At 44.2% G+C, this 24,016-nt stretch overlaps 1 protein-coding gene across 6 annotated transcripts; it reads left to right on the forward strand.

The window, feature by feature from the left end:
• The first annotated feature begins 8,252 nt into the window (after positions 1–8,252).
• On the forward strand, positions 8,253–20,107 carry LOC106560243 (mitochondrial basic amino acids transporter). Of its 6 annotated transcripts, none has more exons than XM_014123039.3 (6): positions 8,254–8,749; positions 9,879–9,922; positions 13,699–13,793; positions 14,210–14,249; positions 14,550–14,633; positions 16,150–20,107. In XM_014123039.3, exon 6 carries the CDS (start codon positions 16,150–16,152, stop codon positions 16,921–16,923), a length of 774 nt encoding a protein of 257 aa, XP_013978514.1. In that variant the 5' UTR covers positions 8,254–8,749; positions 9,879–9,922; positions 13,699–13,793; positions 14,210–14,249; positions 14,550–14,633; the 3' UTR covers positions 16,924–20,107. The 6 variants fall into 6 exon arrangements, with proteins under 6 accessions (XP_013978423.2, XP_013978514.1, XP_013978681.1 ...); XM_014123206.3 differs by having other exon boundaries at positions 13,699–13,760; XM_045714230.2 differs by lacking the exon at positions 13,699–13,793.
• The last annotated feature ends 3,909 nt before the right edge of the window (positions 20,108–24,016 follow it).

Here is a 24,016-nt window from a genome sequence, read left to right on the forward strand (position 1 = left end):
AATGCTACACCGGCATTGTGTCACATTGAATTATGACTCGTTGTGCAACAAACAGTCTGAGCCAAGTTCAGGGTTTGAGTAAACATCACTGAGCTGTAACAGGCATATTGAGTTAATTGGAAAATATAAATGTAGTATATTATTTAAACATAAAGAATAATTGTGTATGAATTAGAGATTGTTTGTAGATTCATATATTTTTTTTATTTTACCTTCATTTTTCACAGGTGTCTTTTCAGGAATTCTGGAAAAACGAGACAATACTTGTTCGTCAAACTTGAGCTTACAAATTACATTTAGGGGAATTTTAGTTTTTGGAATTTTCAAAATACTTTCAATATGATTAATTTCCATGTCGAGTCAATGTCTGGAAATGCCCTTGTCAGGGGCAAAGGATCCCAATTTCAAACTCTCCAAAAAAGTGTTTACAACAAATATTTCACTAATCGATATTAACTAAAAGGGATCTCATGTAGTTTCTTGCAATAGCCCTCTGTGACTTTAAATAATATGTATCTCAAAACTGTGATTCCTAATGTGTCGAGGCACATATCTGGGGAATGATAACAAAAAAATGTGTGCAGCATTAAAGTTCGCCAAGAACAAGGTGGCCTCCATCATTCTTAAATGGAAGAAGTTTGAAACCACTAAAACTCTTCCTAGAGCTGGCCGCCTGGCCAAACTGAGCAATCAGGGGAGAAGGGCCTTGGTGATGGAGGTGACCAAGAACCCGATGGTCACTCTGACAGAGCTCTAGAGTTTCTCTGTGGAGATGGGAGAACCTTCCAGAAGGACAACCATCTCTACAGCACTCCACCAATCAGGCCTTGATGATAGAGTGGCCCGATGGAAGCCATTCCTCAGTAAAAAGCACATGACAGCGCATTTGGAGTTTGCCAAAAGGCACCTAAAGACTCTCAGACCATGAGAAACAAGATTCTCTGGTCTGATGAAACCAAGATTCAACTCTTTGGCCTGAATGCCAAGCGTCACGTCTGGAGGAAATCTGGCAACATCCCTACGGTAAAGCACGGTGGTGGCAGCATCATGCTGTAGGGATGTTTTTCAGTGGTAGGGACTGGGAGACCATTCAGGATTGAGGTAAAGATGAACGGAGCAAAGTACAGAGAGATCCTTGATGAAAACTTGCTCCAGAGCGCTCAGGACCTCAAGCTGTGGGCGACGGTTCACCTTCCAACAGGACAACGACACTAAGCACACAGCCAAGACAATGCAGGAGTGGCTTCAGGACAATCCTCTGAATGTCCTTGAGTGGCCCACCCAGAGCCCAGACTTGAACCCGATCGAACACCTCTGGAGAGACCTGAAAATAGCTGCACAACAACACTCCCCATCCAACCTGACAGAGCTTGAGAGGATCTGCAGAGAAGAATGGGAGAAACTCCCCAAATACAGGTGTGCCAAGCTAGTCTATGTCTAGGGTGGCTGGAGTCTTTGACAATTTTTAGGGCCTTCCTCTGACACCGCCTGAAATAGAGGTCCTGGATGGCAGGAAGCTGGCCCCGGTAATGAACTGGGCCGTACGCATTACCCTCTGTAGTGCCTTGCGGTCGGAGGCCGAGCAGTTGCCATACCAGACAGTGATGCAACCGCTCAGGATGCTCTCGATCGTGTACCTGTAAAACCTTTTGAGGATCTGAGGACCCATGCCAAATATTTTCAGTCTCCTGAGGGGGAATAGGTTTTGTTTTGCCCTCTTCACGACTGTCTTGGTGTGCTTGGATCATGATAGCTTTTTGGTGATGTGGACACCAATGAACTTGAAGCTCTCAACCTGCTCCACTACACCCCGTCAATGAGAATGGGGGCATGCTTGGTCCTCTTTTTTCTGTAGTCCATAATCAACTCCTTTGTCTTGATCACATTGAGGGAGAGGAAGTTGTCCTTGCACCACACGGTCAGGTCTCTGACTCCTCCCTATAGGCTGTCTCATCATTGTCTGTGATCAAGCCTACCACTGTTGTGTCATCGGCAAACTTAATGATGGAGTTGGAGTCGTGCTTGGCCGTGCAGTCACGAGTGAACAAGGAGTACAGGAGGGGACTAAGCATGTACCCCTGAGGGATCCCTGTGTTGAGGATCAGCGTGGCGGATGTGTTGTTACTTACCCTTACCACCTGGGGGCAGCCCGTCAAGAAGTCCAGGATCCAGTTGCATAGGGAGGTGTTTTGTCCCAGGGTCCTTAGCTTAGTGACGACCTTTGAGGGCACTATGGTGTTGAACACTGAGCTGTAGTCAATGAATAGCATTCTCACATAGGTGTTCCTTTTGTCTAGGTGTGAAAGGGCATTGTGGAATGCAATAGAGATTTCATCATCTGTGGATCTGTTGGGGCGATATGCAAATAGGAGTGGTTCTAGGGTTTCTGGGATAAAGGTGTTGATGTGAGCCATGACCAGCCTTTCAAAGCAATTCATGGCTACAGACGTGAGTGCTACGGGTTGGTAGTCGTTTATGCAGGTTACCTTAGTGTTCTTGGGCACAGGGACTATGATGGTCTGCTTGAAACATGTTGGTATTACAGACTCAGACAGGGAGAGGTTGAAAATGATATAAATAGGCCCATTTTGTCTGATTTGCCGTTCCAAATTAAATGGAATATTTTTTGCTCATATCATTTAAAAAACAACTCGCAAGGTGTAGGCAAGGTCATAAGCAACTAGATAAACTGTGATATGACTAAAGAGTTCATCTGGGTAATTTTTCCACACATCGACAGGTATTTTCCTTTCCATGGTAGCAAGATCTTTCTTTTAAAATGTATTGTAGTGAGATAGTTTCTTTCTTTCGGGATATGAATACCGAGTACAGTTGAAGTCGGAAGTTTACATACACCTTAGCCAAATACATTTAAACTCAGATTTTCACAATTCCTGACATTTAATCCGAGTAAAAATTCCGTGTCTTAGGTCAGTTAGGATCACCACTTTATTTTAAGAATGTGAAATGTCAGAATAATAGTAGGGAGAATGATTTATTTCAGCTTTTATTTCTTTCATCACATTCCCAGTGGGTCAGAAGTTTACATACACTCAATTAGTATTTGGTAGCATTGCCTTTAAATTGTTTAACTTGGGTCAAACGTTTCAGGTAGCCTTCCACAAGCTTCCCACAATAAGTTGGGTGAATTTTGTCCCATTCCTCCTGGCAGAGCTGGTGTAACTGAGTCTGGTTTGTACGCCTCCTTGCTCGCACACGCTCTTTCAGGTCTGCCCACAAATGTCCTATAGGCTTGAGGTCATGGCTTTGTGATGACCACTCCAATACCTTGACTTTGTTGACCTTAAGCCATTTTGCCACAACTTTGACTGATGTTTTGAGATGTTGCTTCAATATATACGCATAATTTTCCATCCCCATGATGCCGTTTATTTTGTGACGTGCACCAGTCCCTCCTGCAGCAAAGCACCCCCACAACATGATGCTGCCACCCCCGTGCTTCACAGTTGGGATGGTGTTCTTCGGCTTGCAAGCCTCCCCCTTTTTCCTCCAAACATAACGATGAACATTATGGCCAAACAGTTCTATTTTTGTTTCATCAGACCAGAGGACATTTCTGAAAAAGTACGATCTTTGTCCCCATGTGCAGTTGCAAACCGTAGTCTGGCTTTTTTTATGGCGGTTTTGGAGCAGTGGCTTGTTCCTTGCTGAGCGACCTTTCAGGTTATGTCAATATAGGACTCGTTTTACTGTGGATATAGATACTTTTGTACCTCCTTTCCTCCAGCATCTTCACAAGGTTCTTTCCTGTTGTTCTGGGATTGATTTGCACTTTTTGTACCAAAGTACGTTCATCTCTAGGAGACAGAACGCGTCTCCTTCATGAGCGGTATGACGGCTACGTGGACCCATGGTATTTATACTTGCGTACTATTGTTTGTACAGATTAATGTGGTACCTTCAGGCATTTGGAAATTGCTCCCAAGGATGAACCAGACTTGTGGAGGTCTCCAATTCTTTTTCTGAGGTCTTGGCTGATTTCTTTTGATTTCCCCATGATGTCAAGCAAAGAGGCATTGAGTTTGAAGGTAGGCCTTGAAATACATGTAAACTTCCGACTTCAGCTGTAGTTCTGAATCCACGATATGGCAGACGTCATAACACATACGCTTTCTCAACAACAGGTTATGGTCAATAATATAAGGCTGCACTGAAATCTAACAGTACAGCTCCCACAATCCTCTTATTATCAATTTATTTCAACAAATCATCAGTCATTTGTGTCAGTGCAGTACATATTGAGTGCCCTTCTCTATAAGCATGCTGAAAGTCTGTTGTTAATTTGTTTACAGAGAAGTAGCATTGTATTTGGTCAAAAACAATTTTGTCCAACTGTTTGCTAAGAGCTGGCAGCAAGCTGATAGGTCTGCTGTTAGAACCAGTGAAGGCTGCTTTGCCCCTGTTGGGTAGAGGAATGACTTTGGCTTCCCTCCCTCCAGGCCTGAGGACAAAGACCTTCCTCTCAGATCAGATTAAAGATTTGAATGTCAGGAGTGTCTATAGAGTCAGCTACCATCCTCAGTAGCTTTCCATCTAATTTGACAACGCTAGGAAGTTTGTCATTATTGATCGATAACAATAATTTTCCCACCTCTCCCACACTAACTTTACAAAATATTTAAAGAACAACTGGTGCTGTGAGTTTAGGCTAGCAGGATTCAAGGATGCTATGAGTTAGGATATCAGGACCTGCTTAGACAAAGCAATTGTAACAGTAGACCAAACAATTGCAATACTGTATTTGCGAAAATAAATGTACGCAGTATTGTCATTATAATAAGTACCAAATTAAATTGTATTTGTCACCTGCTTCATAAACAACAGGTGAAATTATGATTTACGGGCCCTTCCCAACAATGCAGAGAGAGAGTAGACAACAGGTGTAGACTATCAGTGAAATGCTGATTTACAGGCCCTTCCCAGCATTGCAGAGAGAGAGAAAACAACAGGTGTAGACTAACAGTGAAATACTGATTTACGGGCCCTTCCCAACAATGCAGAGAGAGAGTAGACAACAGGTGTAGACTAACAGTGAAATGCTGATTTACGGGCCCTTCCCAGCAATGCAGAGAGAGAGAAAACAACAGGTGTAGACTAACAGTGAAATGCTGATTTACGGACCCTTCCCAACAATGCAGAGAGAGAGAAAACAACAGGTGTAGACTAACAGTGAAATGCTGATTTACGGACCCTTCCCAACAATGCAGAGAGAGAGAAAACAACAGGTGTAGACTAACAGTGAAATGCTGATTTACGGACCCTTCCCAGCAATGCAGAGAGAGAGAAAACAACAGGTGTAGACTAACAGTGAAATGCTGATTTACGGGCCCTTCCCAACAATGCAGAGAGAGAGAAAACAACAGGTGTAGACTAACAGTGAAATGCTGATTTACAGGCCCTTCCCAACAATGCAGAGAGAGAGAAAACAACAGGTGTAGACTAACAGTGAAATGCTGATTTACGGGCCCTTCCCAACAATGCAGAGAGACAAATAGAGAAAGAATAGAAAAAGAATAACACGAGGAATAATTACACAATGAGTAACACTAACTTGGCTATATACACAGGGTACCGGAATCGACGTGCAGGGGTACAAAGTAATGGAGGTAGATATGTACATATAGGTAGGGGTAAAGTGACTAGACAACATGATAGTTAATAAACAGTAGCAGCAGAGTATGTGATGAGTCAAAAGAGTTTGTGCAAAAAGGGTTCAATGCAGATAGTCCAGGTAGCTATTTGGTCAAATGTTTAGCAGTCTCATTATGGTTTGGGGGGTAAAAGCTGTTCAGGGTCCTGTTGGTTCCAGACGTGGTGCATGGGTACCGCTTGCCGTGCAGTAGCAGAGAGAACAGTCTATGTCTTGTGGTTGGCTTCTGCGCTTTGCGGTTGGGTGCCAAGCAGTTGCCATACTAAGCGCTGATGCAGCCAGTCAAGATCCTCTCAATGGTGCAGCTGTATAACTTTTTGACGATCTGAGGGGTCATGCCAAATCTGATCAGCTTCCTGAGGAGGAAGAGGCTTTGTAATGCCTTCTTCGTGACTGTGTTGGTGTCTGTGGACCATGTTAATTCCTTAGTGATTTGGACACCGAGGAACTTGAAGCTCTCGACAAGCTCCACTGCAGCCCCATCATTATGGATCGGGGCATGCTCGGCCTTCCTGTAGTCCACGATCAGCTCCGTTGTCTTGTTGACATTGAGGGAGAAGTTGTTGTCCAGGCACCACACTGCCAGGTCACTGACCTCCTCCCTGTAGGCTATCTCATCATTGTCGGTGATCAGGCCTACCACCATCGTGTCGTCAGCAAACTTAATGATGTGTTGGAGTCATGCCGATCACGCAGTCGTGGGTGAACATGGAGTACAGGAGGGGACTAAGCAAGCACCCCTGAGGGGCCCCCGTGTTGAGGGACAGCGTGGCGGATATGTTGTTGCCTACACTTACAACCTGGTGGCTGTCCGTCAGGAAGTCCTGAGCTTACTGGTGAGCTTGGAGGGCACTATGGTGTTGAACGCTGTGCTGTAGTCAATGAACAGCATTCTCACATAGGTTTTACTCTTGTCCACATGGGAGAGGGCGGTGTGGAGTGCAATAGAGCTTGCGTCAGCTGTGGATCTGTTGGGGAGGTATGTGAATTTGAGTGGGTCCAGGGTGTCTGAGATGATGGTGTTGATGTGAGCCATGACCAGCCTTTCAAAGCATTTCATGGCTACAGATCTGATTGTTATGGGGCGAAAGTCATTTAGACAGGTTACCTTGGCGTTTTTGGGCACAGGAACTATGGTGGTCTGATTGAAACATGTAGTTATTACAGACTCGGTCAGGGAGAGGTTGAAAATGTCAGTGAAGAAACTTGCCAGGCGGTCAGCGCATGCTCTGCGTACGCGTCCTGATAATTCGTCTGGCCCTGCGGACTTGTGATATGTGTGAATCCAATCAGTTTTCCACATTGATTCAAAACGTGGACTGTGAAGCAACACAAACATTGGCACAGACACATGTATACACACATACACGGTAACATACACACTATACATACACATGGATTTAGTACTGTAGATATGTGGTAGTGGTGGAGTAGGGGCCTGAGGGCACACGGTGCGTTGTGAAATCTGTGAATGTATTGTAATGTTTTTAAAACTGTATAAACTGCCTTAATTTTGCTGATCCCCAGGAAGAGTAGCTGCTGCTTTGGCAGCAGCTAATGGGGATCCATAGTAAATACAAATACAAATAGAAACTTCACATTAAATGTTTTTGTTGAAATTACATGGAAACAACATTGATTCAACCAGGGTTTTCCCTTTCTCTCTCTCTCTCTCTCTCTCTCTCTCAATTAAATTAAATTCAAACGGCTTCATTGGCATGGGAAACATATATTTACATTGCCAAAGCAAGTGAAATAGATAATAAACAAAAGTGAAATAAACAATATAATAGAAAAACATTATCTCTCTCTCTCTCTCTCTCGCTCTCTCTCTGTCTCTCCCCCCTCTCTCTTCCTATCTCTCAAGTGATAAAATATGATACCAGTTATGAAAACATGGGCATGGCAAGCAGAGGAGGGTCAGGTATCAGTGACTCAAGAAGTCTTACTGTAGGTGTATAAGCCAAAAGGATTACACGTCTGGTAGGTATACAAACAAGCACTGTTGAAATGCCCCAATGCCTCAACATCCCAATGGATAAAATACACCAACAAATATTCACAGAAGTATAAAGAAACTATAGTATAAAACCTAAAAAATGTAAGTACCTTTGGCCACTTTCAAGAATACAGCTGAATATGCAAATATAAACTAGCTACAATGTAAATATTTTTGCAGCTCAAAAAAATAAAAGTGCAACAATAAGCATATATTTTTTATGTTAACATACAGTCCGTTTTTTTTCCCAGATTGTTTTTTCAGAATGTCTAAAATGCTACAGACGTTGCAATCTTGCATGTCATTTGTCTTGGTTAATATTTTACAATATTTTGCCCGTAACATCTGGTTTAGGGTCTGTTTTGCATACTTGGGTACTATAGGGTACTAGGAGTAAATGGTTAGACTAGGTAAGGGGAGAGCTGATCATAAATCAGTTGTTTGGATCAGAAAGTACTGTGGTCAGAGCTTTTGATCACAACCCGTGAAAAATCGACTGGAGCCAATCAGCGTGCGGGGCGGTAGGGGTGTTGTCTTCATCACAGTGATCTGATTGGGCTAAATGCTTAGTTAAAAGGGGCTTTGAATTTCACGGGATACAGTCAGAAATAGAAACAACGTGCGGAAGGAAGAAGACAGCTGGTGGGGGGTAGCGAGGTAGTGAACTTTAGGAGCGCCTCAATTCAATAATCAAATCATACACATTAAGCTACTTAGCTATCTGTCTTATTCAGGAGCTCATGTAGGTAGTGTTATCAACAGCCCTTCGCAAACTCGCTTTTATTCAAGAGGAGACGGGAACTAGTTAACGTTACTGTAGCTAGCAATTCAGCTATTCTTTAACGTTACAGATGCAGCCATCAAACTACAGGTCGACCCTGATCGTTAACTAAATTATTCGTCAAGTTTGAAGCGATACAAGATTGTAGCTAGCTTTTGGACCAAGCCTGAACTTTGAATTAGATAGCCCCGTGTGCTACGGAGAAATACAGGCTCATTGATAGCTAACTTTTGACTAATTCAAAGACTCCTTGAGGGAATGGACTTTATATTGGACTTTGCAGCAGGATGCATAGGAGGTAAGTTAACTAACGTTAGTTAGAAAGCACACCCATGGATAGATTGCTTCAATGCTTGCTACGTGGCAGCACGGAGTCATGTAAAGGGCTTGCAAAATGCATCAGGTTGGAAACGCTTTGAATGAATGATTCATGAGTTTGGCTAGCAAAGTTAGTTGGCCAATGCAGAAATGTTCCTAGTGATGGCGTAAGTTTGCCCCCAAAAAATGTACGTTTCATGAATGGAAAATTACAGAGTACTGTTCATTGTCTAACACACGTTCTTGCCCCCATTGTTGTGAAATCCTATATTAAATGTGCTTAGCTGGCTAAACCTGTTTTGATTTCTTAGAATCACAAAATATATTTGGACGAACTACAGCAACATATTTTGTTTTATTCAAATAAGTTAGGTTTTTCTGAAGTTAAATGACCTGCGAATTGAGTCTGGGTGAATTTCAATAATGTAAATTTGGGGTGAAAATTTAAAATAATTCAGGCAAACACACAAAAAAATTGACACTTTGCCAAAAACGAAACATCTTAGTCCTTAAAAATCTAAAATTGTATTGGTTGTGTATGAAATTGTGCAGGTGCAGTGACATGGTTATGTTTGTATCACAACACACACAGAATGACCATTGATTTTTTTTTTTCAGATGCATCATGGGTTTTGTAACTCATGTTATAAAACTGGTTTCTTGAAAATTACATGAATTCACCACTGCTTCACTCAAACACCAAGCCAGAACACATACAAGTGCCCCTAACCTGAAACAGCCCTAGGTAGGGTTTTATCCTGTGATGTACAGGTGGTGTCACACAGTATTGCTAAGCAATGTTAAGGACACGTGAACAGCTGATGGGCAGTCCAGAGAAGACTGTTTGTTCTTGTGTAATGCACTTGATATTCAAACATGCACCCACCACCACTGAAAGTGCTGTAACTTGCATCAGGTCTAGGCTCAAAGACTGAGTATTAAACAGTGTCTCCATGCTGTTTACTGTACCTATACTTGTACTTAGTTACCACTCTTTCTCCAAGTTGTCAGGTTTTGTAATTGTTTCACATAGCTTTAGACCACGTTACTTATCAACCTCCTCCAACAAGCAAAGTGCTGATTTAATTGTTCATCTTTGTCATTTCCAGGTGCTGCCGGTGTCTTGGTCGGGCATCCTTTTGACACTGTAAAGGTGGGTTTATGTTTTATCTGGTTGGCAATTGCCTGGCATGTGTTATCTTTTTCTTAGAAATCACACTGAAATGTAATTCCTATTTAGCTACTGTGGTGTTTATCCAGGCTCCTCGAAAGGGCATGTTTGAATATAGAAGAGATGACCCAAAGTGTTTGATAAAGTATGAAATATTCATGCTCTCTCCCAATCAAAACGTTTCAGGAACCGCATTTCTCGGCTATTACTTGCATATAGCAAACTGCACTTTTTTCCAGACCCCACACACACGTGGGTTTTTGGCTGGTTTTCTGACCTAGAGTCATATCTACACACTGCTGTTTAAAAAGTAGAGCACATAACATTCTTAACCCGGTGTCTTACTGCAACCCAATCTGTTCTTGGAACGGAACAGACATCTCCTCCTAGTTAGCTCATGGACCAGAGCTAAAGAGCTGTTGTCTATGCATGGCATGTTGGCAGTGCATGTTGAGGCTTGCTGAGCAACCGTATCAGACCCACAATGTGCACACAACAAACAATTAACTGATCCAGAAGCATGCCAGGTTTCTGTCTGTTATAGATGACATTTCAAGCTATTCCCTTTTTTTTTGTATGAGTGAGTGATAGCCTCAAGCTCAGCTGACCCCTACACTCATCATATGCATAACCCAAATATAGTTTTCACTAACGCCTAAGCCACATGATATGTTGGGGCTGTGACGGCATAGGTCATTGGAAAGCTCTGTAAATAAACAGTGGAGTTATACACTTCATTGGGTCATGGACTCTACAAGGTGTCAAGTTCTACAGGGATTCTGACCCATGTTGAGTCCAATGCTTCCCACAGTTGTCAGGATGTCCTTTTGGGTGGTGGACCATTCTTAATACACACAGGAAACTTTGGATTACGTTATGTAACCCCGGTTCTTTGAAGGAGACGAGGGAGACCTCTCACTATGGGACACGCCTTCTTTGCGGGTCATTGGTTGAAGCCTTATTCCATCAGAGCTTTGTGGGTGTATGCCCCATGTGTCTATATAACACTCTGCACTGCTCTTGTTTCCTCATTCTAAGAACTACGTCTTACACAAGTCAACTCGGTTCGACATCTCACTATGGAACACTTGCAAAATGCCCCGATTGCCAATAGCCCATTTCCCGTTTTCTGAGAATCCTGTTGTGGTACATGGTAATGTGCCTGATCCATCCTACTTTGCTCCACTGCCAAGGACTGCGCAGGGAGGGCGCAGTTAACGTCCAGGCGATAGAACCTCACCAAGGGGAAGCCCAACTAGCCACCGCACAAAGATGGAGATGCCTCTGAACAGTGCCCATTATGTGACAATTCCTCTAGTGGAATGTTCTGACACCCAAGGGAGACTGCAATCCCCAACAACTGTACGCCTTGGCGATAGCCTCCAATGGGAGAGGCGTTGTTTGGAGGGGGGGGGGCTGGCTGGCTCCTGTGCTACACCTATGCCGTGTGTAAACAAGCTTTTGTGACTTGCAGCAGGACTCCAGAGGAGACTATGGTCGTCGGAGGAGTTCTGCCAGCTCATCGAGCCCCCGCGCCTTGCGCTAGGTGTGCCGATTCTTCCCCTTCCCTCCGGATGGCGCCATGGGGGTCTCCACTGCTAATTGCTTGGAGTGATGCCCTGAGGCACCGCGTTGCTGGTGAGCTGACTGTCTGTCCCAGGGTCAGAGCTGCCAGAGGAGGCTGAAACTTCTTGGGGATCCTCCAGTTCTGGGAGGGAGGACTCCTAGTGAAGACCTGGGTGAATGTGGGCTTCTGGGGATTCAGGGCTTGTTTCTGTGGTAACAGGGAGCCCAGCACTTCAGTCTCCTTTTCTTAGAACTTAACCTGGCCTGTATCTCCGATTATGGCTGGTCCAAACAGCCTGGTGGGATCGATCTGTTCGTTCAGGTAGGGCAGCGCATCTGATTGCCTCGAAGAAAGGAGGTCAGTTATTGACTCCTGCCCTACCTCTTCAGTCTGTCTGGGTAGCACAAACTGAGCAGAGGAGAAATTCTTCAGTGGTGTAATCCATCAGCTGGTCAAAGGGTGCTGCCTAATGCGGCAAGAGGCATGCCGTCGTCCTCACATCCAGATTTGTCGGCATTAAGGTCCTCCCCCTGGTAAAAGTGGGGATTCTCTGAATCAGCCTGAAGCGCAGACTGAGGGGATGCCTTTAGTAGCTTCTCCCTCCTCTGGGACTTTGTTGTCAACGGAGTTGTCCTCACGCAGGTATGAGGCCTGGGCAATACTTTCCATGTACTTCACTCTACGTCTAAGGACACTGGAGTCCAGCTGAGCGAAATGCACACAACTAGCGGGGTCGATGGGAGCCTCCATAGCGTATTCAACGCCGAGGCAGGTAGTACAGAGCGTATGGGAATATGTCCCGGACATGTAATGCCTGCAGTTGCCAGGGTGAGCGTTGCTAGGCTTTTGCTGCTTTTTCTCTCCCTTCCCTGACGACTTTGCCGGTAAGCCTGTTGACATTGCGTTTCGACAGGACGGACAAAAGCAAATGGAATTACTGGGGGGCTAGCTAGCCACTCCACACGCTGCTACTACAATGGGAAGTTGGGAGAGACACTGGGTAATGTGAGCTTGAGCCAGGTAAACAGAAACAGACAGCTTTATTTACCAGGGTGGTGAGAAATAAATGCCATCTTTATACTTTCAATGTAGTGAATTAGCTGGCTTTCTTTACCTGAGTGTTGATAGCCAGCTAGCCGAGCCGTCGCGTGGGATACAAAGTGCCGACTCGGTCTGTAAACCAAGTAACTTGAGGTAGAACGAACGGCTGGTTTATCTTTCACAGGGGAATGAAAAAAAGGATGGTGCATCAATGTTGGGGTAACACACTGAAGAAACACAAACGCTCATACTAGCCAAACAAACCGAATGGGGCTTTAGCCCAGAGATTGCTAGCTAAAACATCAGTGGTGCCGTTAGCCCACTAACTAGCCAAGATACTCGAAAGTTCAGCTAGCTAACTCCGAAAGTGGGAACAGACAGAGCTAGAGACCCCGGGTAGAAGTAGCTAAAATTTGTGGGAACCTGCTATTAGCAGGATGCTAAAGCAGTGCAGCTAGCTAACGACGCCAATTGTGTGTATGCCAGGTAACAGGTGTACAGTATCTAGCCGACAACAAAAAGTGCTGCTAACTGAGGTAACTTCACTCGGTAAAGTGAAGCTGAAGTTAGCAGCATTCCTGAAAAATAGAAAACAAGCCACTCAATGCTATGTGTTGGGGTAGTAACCCACACCGAAATGAACTGTTAAGTTGAGAGCTAGTTTACTGAATAAAGCTGCTTAACGGGCTAGTAACCAGATGGACTAAGAATGAGGAAACCAGTGCAGTGTGTTAAGACACTCGGGGCGTACACACACAGCTCTGATTGGCCTGTTAGGAGTGATTTGAATAAGGCTTCAAATAATGACCCGCAAAAGGGGCCGTGTCCCATAGTGAGATGTCGACTGAAAGAACTGTTGAGCGTGAAAAACCCAGCAGTGTTGCAGTTCTTGACACAAACTGGTGTGCCTGGCACCTACTACCATTCCCTGTTCAAAGGCACTTAAATATTTTGTCTTGCACATTCACTCTCTGAATGTGCACACATACACAATCCATGTCTCAATTATCTCAAGGCTTAAAAATGATTCATTAACCTGTCTCCTCCCCTTTTAACAAGGGATCATAGCATTCACCTGGTCAGGTTGTTTTGTACACTCCGTGTATCTGCAGGTGTTCTTCTGTGTTTGTTTTTCCGTTTCACATTTTAGGGGTTTGCATTTTTGAATGCTATGGATCCCCCTGTATACAAGATTCTACTTCCAACCTGCCGGTAAAACATATATTTTCTAAGGCAGTGTGCAAGGTATTTTTGATAGTACATTTCTAGTAAAGTCATACCAATCATGGCAATAAAGTTTGCATGAGAGGCTATTTTTGAGCCTAATAATCAGGTTTAATTGTTTTAATGATACAATTTACGAGGTTTATACTGAAATGTTTATCTTCTCATACGATTAGTCTTCTAAGAGCTGTAATTTGCAGACACTGAATCTTGAAATATTTTTGCTGTGGGCTCGTAATAATCTCAGTGTACAAGTTATAACACATGTATCAGGATATTTGTACTTCATATTTTGACAATTTGAGTCAAACTTTTTTATTTTTTATTTTAAAAAATATATATTTTGAGTACAGAAATGTGGAGGGAGGGACACTGTTTGTTTTATCCCTGAACAGGGAGGGCTGTCTTTAACAGCATAAGTGTCACTGTGTTTTTAGATGAGGGATATACAACCTCTGCACGGATGTGACCTAGCTAGTAAGTACGGTCTAGGTCTTCTTTTTCTCCCCCGTCTTTTGTTTTGTGAAAAAATAAAATAAAAATGTCTTCCAGACTTTAAATTAGTAGCACAAAATACTTTAAAAAAAAAAACATTATTTTACTCTTTTGTCACCCAAATCAACTCTTATATTGTAGTACATTACACAATAATAACCTTTTTGTTGTTGTGTATATTCTCTTTTCCTATGCGTTTTATGTGTGATTTATTTATTATTATTAAATGTGGCGGTATTGCCTTCTGTGCTTTTTCGCTAACATTGAGGCTTACATTTTCAGGTACGACTCCAAGTTCAGAGTGTGGACAGACCTCTGTACCGCGGCACATATCACTGCTTCCAGTCTATCGTACGGCAAGAGTCGGTGAGTACGACCACTACCGTTACGGAATCAAGTCATAAACGGTTGACATGCGATTGCGGTTAGAATTGTTGGCCTTATAAAAGCATGTTTCACTCCACCAGCAACGAGCTGAGAAGCTGCAGCATTTCTAGCTCTGTCTGACAAGTGATATTCCACTCAAAATAGTCTAGGTATGTTGTTGAAAATACACCTATAGACCTATAAGCATGACGGTCAAATGTGTTGACATTGACTGATATTTCCATCAATTAATTAAGAGCGTTATTTTCGCAGTGGGATTGTATTTTTTTTTTTATGCCGGTCAATTTGGCCAGAAATTATTTTTTTTAAATCGTCTGTTCATATAATTTATTTTGGTCAAAAGCCGGCAATTACCGGCTAACGGGGACCCTGGTGTGTGGGTAGTCACCAGTGGTGAAATCCTTTCATTCAAATTGATTGATTTGTTTTTGGAGGTGGTTGGCACTGCAGCGCCATGAGGCATTGCCATGTGCTCTGTGCAGCGCCAACTACTGTTGTACCATTGGTTAGAACAGGGCTCTACTCAGAAGGGTCTCTTGTTAGTCTTGTGCTTCAGTCATAGAGAATGATAGTGGCCAAAAGGCTGTTTTAGCATGGGCAGCGCCATTGAGGGCTTCCACCATTTTAAAGTTGTCAACTGGGTGGGAATTCATATGGCTTGTAATCTCAATGGCGCTGCCAATGCTGTCACAGACGCTATAATGGCACATACTGTATGTAAAGATTAGTCCTCTATCTATCTCTATGGCTTCAACACAGAGGTCAGTCTAGCAGGGAGGCTATTGGCCAGTCTGGGGGGGAGGAGGTTGGGAAAGACATATCAGTAGCCAAGGTCAATCGGGGTGTTAAGCCTGCTGCATGGCTAAATTAAGAGAACCACCTTGTCACTTGAGCCGGTTAAGTATTAGGTTAAGGCTGTCGGTATTATAGTGGAATAGCAGCTTAGTATTTTAGCCTTATAGTATTGCCTTATAAAGAGTATGTCCTTAAACAACATTTATTGTGGTGAAAGTGTGATTTGGCTGTGGCAAACTACTACTAATGTGTGTTTGTGCCAAGTTCTTCAGCTTCATTCAACTTAAATTACCATATTACGCTCTTTCTGTCTCTCTTCTGTCTCTCTTTCTGTCTCTCTTTCTGTCTCTCTTTCTGTCTCTCTTTCTGTCTCTCTTTCTGTCTCTCTTTCTGTCTCTCTTTCTGTCTCTCTTTCTGTCTCTCTTTCTGTCTCTCCTTCTGTCTCTCCTTCTGTCTCTCTTTCTGTCTCTCTTTCTGTCTCTCTTTCTGTCTCTCTTTCTGTCTCTCTTTCTGTCTCTCTTTCTGTCTCTCTTTCTGTCTCTCTTTCTGTCTCTCGCTCGCTCTTTCTGTCTCTCGCTCGCTCTTTCTGTCTCTCTTTCTGTCTCTCGCTCGCTCTTTCTGTCTCTCGCTCGCTCTTTCTGTCTCCTCGTCTCTCGCTCGCTCTTTCTGTCTCTCGCTCGCTCTTTCTGTCTCTCCACAGATGACGGGTCTGTACAAAGGCATCGGCTCCCCCATGATGGGCCTGACCTTCATCAATGCCATCGTGTTCGGTGTCCAGGGCGATGCCATGCGCAGGCTGGGCCACGACACGCCACTCAACCAGTTCCTGGCCGGGGCGTCGGCGGGCGCGTTGCAGAGCGTCATTTGCTGCCCCATGGAGCTGGCCAAGACACGCATGCAGCTGCAGGGGTTGGGCGAGAGGAAGTCCAAGCAGAAGCTGTACAAGAACTCGCTGGACTGCCTGGTGCGCATCTACCGGAAGGAGGGCTTCCGCGGTATCAACCGGGGAATGGTGACCACTCTAGTTCGCGAGACACCAGGTTTCGGGATCTACTTCCTGACCTATGATGTACTGACGCGCTCTCTGGGCTGCGAACCCGATGACCCCTACATGATCCTCAAGTTGCTGTTTGCCGGCGGAATGTCGGGCATCTCCTCGTGGATCTCCACCTACCCTGTGGACGTCATAAAGTCCCGGCTCCAGGCGGACGGCGTGGGCGGCCACAACAAGTACAATGGCATCGCGGACTGTGTGCGTCAGAGCCTGAAGCGAGAGGGCTGGCGGGTGTTCACGCACGGCCTCACCTCCACGCTGCTCCGGGCGTTCCCCGTCAATGCCACCACCTTCGCCACCGTGACTCTGTTCCTCATGTACATGCGAGACGATGCGGGCGACGTCAAAGACTGCGAGCCCCAGCCTGCCCACTCCTCGCTCACTGTGAGCCCACAGCAGGCCCAGCCCTCAAGCTTGTGAATGGGAGAAGATGGTGTTTCTGCTCTGGTGAACCTTATTGGGTTGGAAATGGTCCCACAATGCACCAGCTAATAAGCTGATGTGACTTGACCACTCAACGTCAGCTTCACAAAGGCTATTTTTACAAGATGTATGTATGTTCAGATGGTAAACCGCGCTTGTAAATACTTGTCCCTTTTTTATATAATTGTTTAGTCTTTTTGAGAACTAATTGGTAAATCGTGGGGAAAAAACCATCAGTGAAAAAGCACATTAATGGCTGACCTAGTCATCCCTTATACATGTATATGTGCACAGCTGAGTATATTTATGTATGTCTAAAGGGCTTGTGGTAATGACTGGAGTGGAATCTGTGTAGAATAGTATCAAACACATGGTTTACAGGCGTTTGATACCGTTCCATTTGTTCCGTTCCGGCCATTTATTACGAGCCGTTTCCCCCTCAGCAGCCTCCACTGGTCTGAAGGTATGTACATATACTCTACTGTATAGATACATGAAGCTTTCCTATTTAAATACTCATCAGTAGAGTCCGAGCCAGGGATTCCAAACTAAGGCTCCATTCACACAGCTTGAGGGGGGGGGGGGGGACTCATCCAGAAAGGAAGCCATTTCATTGGTTCTAATCAATGATTCTGCCGGCTAGGACCAATGAAATTACTTCCTTGCATAGATTTTTACGGCGAGCAGTGTGAATGTACCCATAGGTCAGAGTGAAGATTCTCTCGAGTAACCTTTATCTATGCTGTTGGAATGCCACTGGATATTCCAGAGTCGGGTGTGAGGTCTGCATTAGCTGGTTCCTGATTAAATCACTCTTGGCCGAATTTACACAGGCAGCCCAATTCTGATCTTTTGCCCAACTATTGGTGAAAGAGCTGATCTGTTTGTCAAAATACCAATTATTGCCAAATAGATCAGAATTGGGCTGCCTGGGTAAAAGCAGCCTTAGTTCTTCTTGATAATCCTAAACTTAAACACAATCATGGATTTCAACTCCGTCTTGTCTCAGACCTTGTAAAGGTGGCACCTTATTTCTAATTTTACGGAAAGATTCATAATTAACTGAAATACTTGCTCATGTGTGCTGAAATGACTGCATGAAATTTCATGAGCAAAATGCACAGGAACATTATTGTTTTGATTAAGACATGTCTTTTGTACAATAGAATTGTACTGTGTTTGAGGCAGCACAGTTCCTAGCAATATGCATTTACAGCCTGATTCTGTTACATTTTGGGCAAAAGTGGTACAATTTTACAAACAAACATGATATTGACTATACATCTCATGATTTTTATTTGATCAATTATCCTACAAGTATGCTATATATGTGTAAAGGAATCTCTTGAATATTGCGTCCTTTCACGTACAGACCTTGAATTGAATTGCAACCGTGTGGTTCACAAGAACATGTTACATAACTAGTTTCTATATGGTGGATGACACTGCTTGTACAGAGATGTTACTCATGATGTATTTATACTGTGAATTTGGGTCCGAGCTTTCACTCCCTCGTCTTGTTAAGCACCTGTTTAGAACCTAGACATTCAAGGGCAACTCAACTAAATGGAATGCTGCTTCCTTTCTGTTTTACTGTAATGTAAAACGACCAATCAGAGCTAGATATTTGCTCAGAAGAGCACAAGTGCTTGAAAAGGCCAGTTACTCTTAATTTGTACGTATCATATTTGTTCTGTATCGGTCGTAATGTCTTTCAACCAAAGCAATATGTGGGGAAAGAACATGTCAGAATAAAACTCTGATATGAATCTTTGATGGTTTTTTTTCAAGACAGTAACAGAGTACCATTGTCTGTATTTCTGCCTACGGCCAGGATTCAATACGATCGCCATTTTGAAAGTAATTTCCGATTTGAGCTGACATGCAGCGACGGGTCTACTGAACATTGCTTTTAAAAGGTGTGTTGTCGTCAACAAAGCGTGATCGTAATGAATCTTGACCTTAGCCCATGTAAGGCTAAGCCTGATGCTGTGTTTCATAACCTCTAATAAATGGCAGCATACGACTGGGAAAAATCCACTTGAACGGTCATCCCAACTGGTAATTAGTAGTGGAAAACTAGTCTATTATCCCGAGCCCCTACTTCTCCAACATGCTGACCTCTGCTAAAGAAATGCCCTTTAAATGCAACAAAATATTATTCATGAACAATCTTTAAATATAGTTTTGGAACACCATTATTTGTTTGAGCATGATAGCTGTACTTTTACACAATTTGTTTTCCATTAGCCAATTGGCATTCCCCATGAGTTAACATGTAAAGGCACAGAACTCGTTGCTTGTAGTTTACAGCCCAGTCAAAGCTCTTCTCTGTCCCAGGCACCCCAATGCTGGAACCAGCTTCCCACAGAAGCTAGGAAATCAGAGTCCCTGTCCATAGTCTGGAAAACCCCACCTCTTCACCCCCCCCCCCCCCCCCCCCCCAAAAAAAAAGAGGTGAGTCATAGTATAGGTGCACCTCAAACTGAAGGGGACAGGCACTGCTCTAGAACAGGCAGAAATAGATTTTAAAGGCAAAACAAAGGTCCAAGAATGTGTTTACTTTTTTATTCTAGGGCAAAACAAGGAAATTATTTATCGGTAATGCTGATTTGGTTTTGAGAAAGGAGTCATGTGGATAGGGCTTTGATACCATCAACAAGTCGAAGTACAATCTGTTTCTCAAACACAGCACTTATATTCAGACCATAACAGAGTTCACTATCAATCCATAGTGCATGCTCATTCCCAAAGTCATCTTATGTAATGTGGTTGTGTACTTATATGCAATTGTCATAAAGACTGGAATGCAACCAGTGTAAGTGCAGATAACAGCAGTAGACCAATGACGTGTCCTAGAGTCAGCCTCTTCTGAATGTAAGGAAAGAGGGATTTCTTGTGGTTCAGACAGACTACTAATCTCGCTTGCCAGACTCATGGAATTCCACCCCCTGAGTGTGGGAGAGACGGCGGCTGTGGGAAGACAATACAGACATAAGGTTGAAATTGCATGTTATCTGCTACAATCAACTATAAATGTTGGACTAAGAAAACATGAATCTAACACTAAGAAACCTAGGTGTATGAACTTCATTTTGTGTACTTATATCTGTCAATGTGTTTTGACTGAATCATTATCAAACACTTTGTTTTGGAATAAAGCAATTTAGTTATAGAGAAATAGTGCATTTTTATTCCTGCAATCGAAACTATATATTTGATCTCTTTACAAAATATGAACAAAAATGGTAATAGCTTCAATCATTTGTTTAACAAAACAAATGCAGTGATGCATTGTGCTCCTACTGTACATTCACCTTGGTGTCCGTCAAGTCTTATTTCAACGTGCAATAAATATTTACAGTAAGGCTGGGCCTTGTTCATTAGGGAACACAACTGAAAACATTTTGCAATAGGGCATGAAAATGACTTTCTTATTGGACAAATCCAGATAATCCCTCCCTGTTCCAGTCCCTTTCTTATTGGACAAGTCCAGATAATCCCTCCCTGTTTTAGTCCCTTTCTTATTGGACAAATCCAGATAATCCCTCCCTGTTTTAGTCCCTTTCTTATTGGACAAGTCCAGATAATCCCTCCCTGTTTTAGTCCCTTTCTTATTGGACAAGTCCAGATAATCCCTCCCTGTTTTAGTCCCTTTCTTATTGGACAAGTCCAGATAATCCCTCCCTGTTTCAATCTGTTTTATTCCATTTGGTGCCACAATTCCAGGCCGTGATGCCGTTAAAGATCCTGTTTGAGGGAAATTGTCTTTCGGGGTCAGTTGTAGGATCATCTCACTCTCCCCAAATGCTAACCAGTAACCATTAGGGAGGAAAAAGGGCAAAACTGGGCAAGACCTTAGATTAGTGCCAATGGGGAACTAGGTAGTGATGGCTGGCTAAAGGCTGCACTTCCTGGCTGTGGTGGTGGTGTAACAGGAGTAGCGTAGGCAGTGGTAGATCTCCTCGGCTCTGGGGCAGCTCACATACACCCCCTTCTGGAGAGCCTCGACAGAGCTCCTTGTCGAGGGGAGGGGCAGTGTTCCTCGACAGAGCTACAAGTCGAGGGGAGGGGCAGTGTTCCTCGACAGAGCTCCTTGTCGAGGGGAGGGGCAGTGTTCCTCGACGGAGCTACAAGTCGAGGGGAGGGGCAGTGTTCCTCGACAGAGCTCCTTGTCGAGGGGAGGGGCAGTGTTCCTCGACGGAGCTACAAGTCGAGGGGAGGGGCAGTGTTCCTCGACGGAGCTACAAGTCGAGGGGAGGGGCAGTGTTCCTCGACGGAGCTACAAGTCGAGGGGAGGGGCAGTGTTCTTCAACTGGAGCTACAAGTCGTGGGGAGGGGCAGTGTTCCTCGACAGAGCTCCTTGTCGAGGGGAGGGGCAGTGTTCCTCGACAGAGCTCCTTGTCGAGCGGAGGGGCAGTGTTCCTCGACGGAGCTACAAGTCGAGGGGAGGGGCAGTGTTCCTCGACGGAGCTACAAGTCGAGGGGAGGGGCAGTGTTCCTCGACGGAGCTACATGTCGAGGGGACGAGCAGTGTTCCTCGACAGAGCTACAATGAATTAAATTGTATTTTTGTGTCAAATTGCCAATTGGCAACCCATCCCTAATGGGATTAATTGACACATAAACAAACATTACAATAATTCACTATGGTAATTAAATGATCATTCTTCCGGCGTTCTCTGCATTGCGCATCACATGAAGAATGAAAGAATAAAAAGTAAATCAGTACATAATAGTAAAAGGTTATTCAAACAATAATTACATCCCTAGAGCAGTAAAATAATATATATATATACACTGCTCAAAAAAATAAAGGGAACACTTAAACAACACAATGTAACTCTAAGTCAATCACACTTCTGTGAAATTAAACTGTCCACTTAGGAAGCAACACTGATTGACAATACATTTCACATGCTGTTGTGCAAATGGAATAGACAACAGGTGGAAATTATAGGCAATTAGCAAGACACCCCCAATAAAGGAGTGGTTCTGCAGGTGGGGACCACAGACCACTTCTCAGTTCCTATGCTTCCTGGCTGATGTTTTGGTCACTTTTGAATGCTGGCGGTGCTTTCACTCTAGTGGTAGCATGAGACGGAGTCTACAGCCCACACAAGTGGCTCAGGTAGTGCAGCTCATCCAGGATGGCACATCAATGCGAGCTGTGGCAAGAAGGTTTGCTGTGTCTGTCAGCGTAGTGTCCAGAGCATGGAGGCGCTACCAGGAGACAGGCCAGTACATCAGGAGACGTGGAGGAGGCCGTAGGAGGGCAACAACCCAGCAGCAGGACCACTACCTCCGCCTTTGTGCAAGGAGGAGCAGGAGAAGCACTGCCAGAGCCCTGCAAAATAACCTCCAGCAGGCCACAAATGTGCATGTGTCTGCTCAAATGGTCAGAAACAGACTCCATGAGGGTGCTATGAGGGCCCGACGTCCACAGGTGGGGGTTGTGCTTACAGCCCAACACCGTGCAGGATGTTTGGCATTTGCCAGAGAACACCAAGATTGGCAAATTCACCACTGGCGCCCTGTGCTCTTCACAGATGAAGCAGGTTCACACTGAGCACATGTGACAGACGTGACAGAGTCTGGAGACGCCGTGGAGAACGTTCTGCTGCCTGCAACATCCTCCAGCATGACCGGTTTGGCGGTGGGTCAGTCATGGTGTGGGGTGGCATTTCTTTGGGGGGCCGCACAGCCCTTCATGTGCTCGCCAGAGGTAGCCTGACTGCCATTAGGTACCGAGATGAGATCCTCAGACCCCTTGTGAGACCATATGCTGGTGCGGTTGGCCCTGGGTTCCTCCTAATGCAAGACAATGCTAGACCTCATGTGGCTGGAGTGTGTCAGCAGTTCCTGCAAGAGGAAGGCATTGATGCTATGGACTGGCCCGCCCGTTCCCCAGACCTGAATCCAATTGAGCACATCTGGGACATCATGTCTCGCTCCATCCACCAACGCCACGTTGCACCACAGACTGTCCAGGAGTTGGCGGATGCTTTAGTCCAGGTCTGGGAGGAGATCCCTCAGGAGACCATCCGCCACCTCATCAGGAGTATGCCCAGGCGTTGTAGGGAGGTCATACACGCACGTGGATGCCACACACACTACTGAGCCTCATTTTGACTTGTTTTAAGGACATTACATCAAAGTTGGATCAGCGTGTAGTGTGGTTTTCCACTTTAATTTTGAGTGTGACTCCAAATCCAGACCTCCATGGGTTGATAAATTGGATTTCCATTGATTATTTTTGTGTGATTTTGTTGTCAGCACATTCAACTATGTAAAGAAAAAAGTATTTAATAAGATTATTTCTTTCATTCAGATCTAGGATGTGTTGTTTAAGTGTTCCCTTTATTTTTTTGAGCAGTATATATATATATATATATATATAACACACACGCTGCATATATACACATACCTACCTACATACATACATACATACAAGTCGAGGGGAGGGGCAGTGTTCCTCGACGGAGCTACAAGTCGAGGGGAGGGGCAGTGTTCCTCGACGGAGCTACAAGTCGAGGAGAGGGGCAGTGTTCCTCGACGGAGCTACAAGTCGAGGGGAGGGGCAGTGTTCCTTGACGGAGCTACAAGTCGAGGGGAGGGGCATCGTTTATACCATAGAATCTGGATGGATGAATAGATTCTAGTTCTATTGTTAGAAATACTAAGTATCGTATTACCAAGTATCGTATTATTTTAGCTCAATTCTATTCGATTTCCTGATGGTAACATCAATATTCCTCATATTATTGCTATCATCAATTCTAGGGCACTTTAATGGCTGAATGACTATCGTGTTAGTTGCATGGTCTTTCCACTTCAACAAATCGGAATTTAAATGTAATTGAAATGGACTGGAATCCACTGCTGCTTTAACGTGTCAATGCACTGATGTACCAGAGATATGTTTGTATTGTGGTATGCTGCTTTTCTTGGCCAGGGCTTACTTAAAAAAGAGAGGTCAATCTCAATGTGACTTTTGTTTACTTTTTTTGTTATCAAATGTATTATAAATGAAAGCTTACAGAGATGCCCATTTAATTTGACTACCCCTACCTGCTGACCAGGTGGCCCA

Source organism: Salmo salar, chromosome 01 (genome assembly GCF_965601325.2).
Source record: "Salmo salar chromosome 01, fSalSal1, whole genome shotgun sequence".
Classification (NCBI taxonomy): domain Eukaryota; kingdom Metazoa; phylum Chordata; class Actinopteri; order Salmoniformes; family Salmonidae; genus Salmo; species Salmo salar.

Excerpts from the sequence above, each read along its gene's own strand:
- LOC106560243 (XM_014122948.3), top strand. The coding sequence starts at position 8,710 with ATGGACTTTATATTGGACTTTGCAGCAGGATGCATAGGAG. Across the intron at positions 9,923-14,549 it reads ATCCTTTTGACACTGTAAAG|GTACGACTCCAAGTTCAGAG; the intron begins GTGGGTTTATGT and ends TTACATTTTCAG. Across the intron at positions 14,634-16,149 it reads CTATCGTACGGCAAGAGTCG|ATGACGGGTCTGTACAAAGG; the intron begins GTGAGTACGACC and ends GTCTCTCCACAG.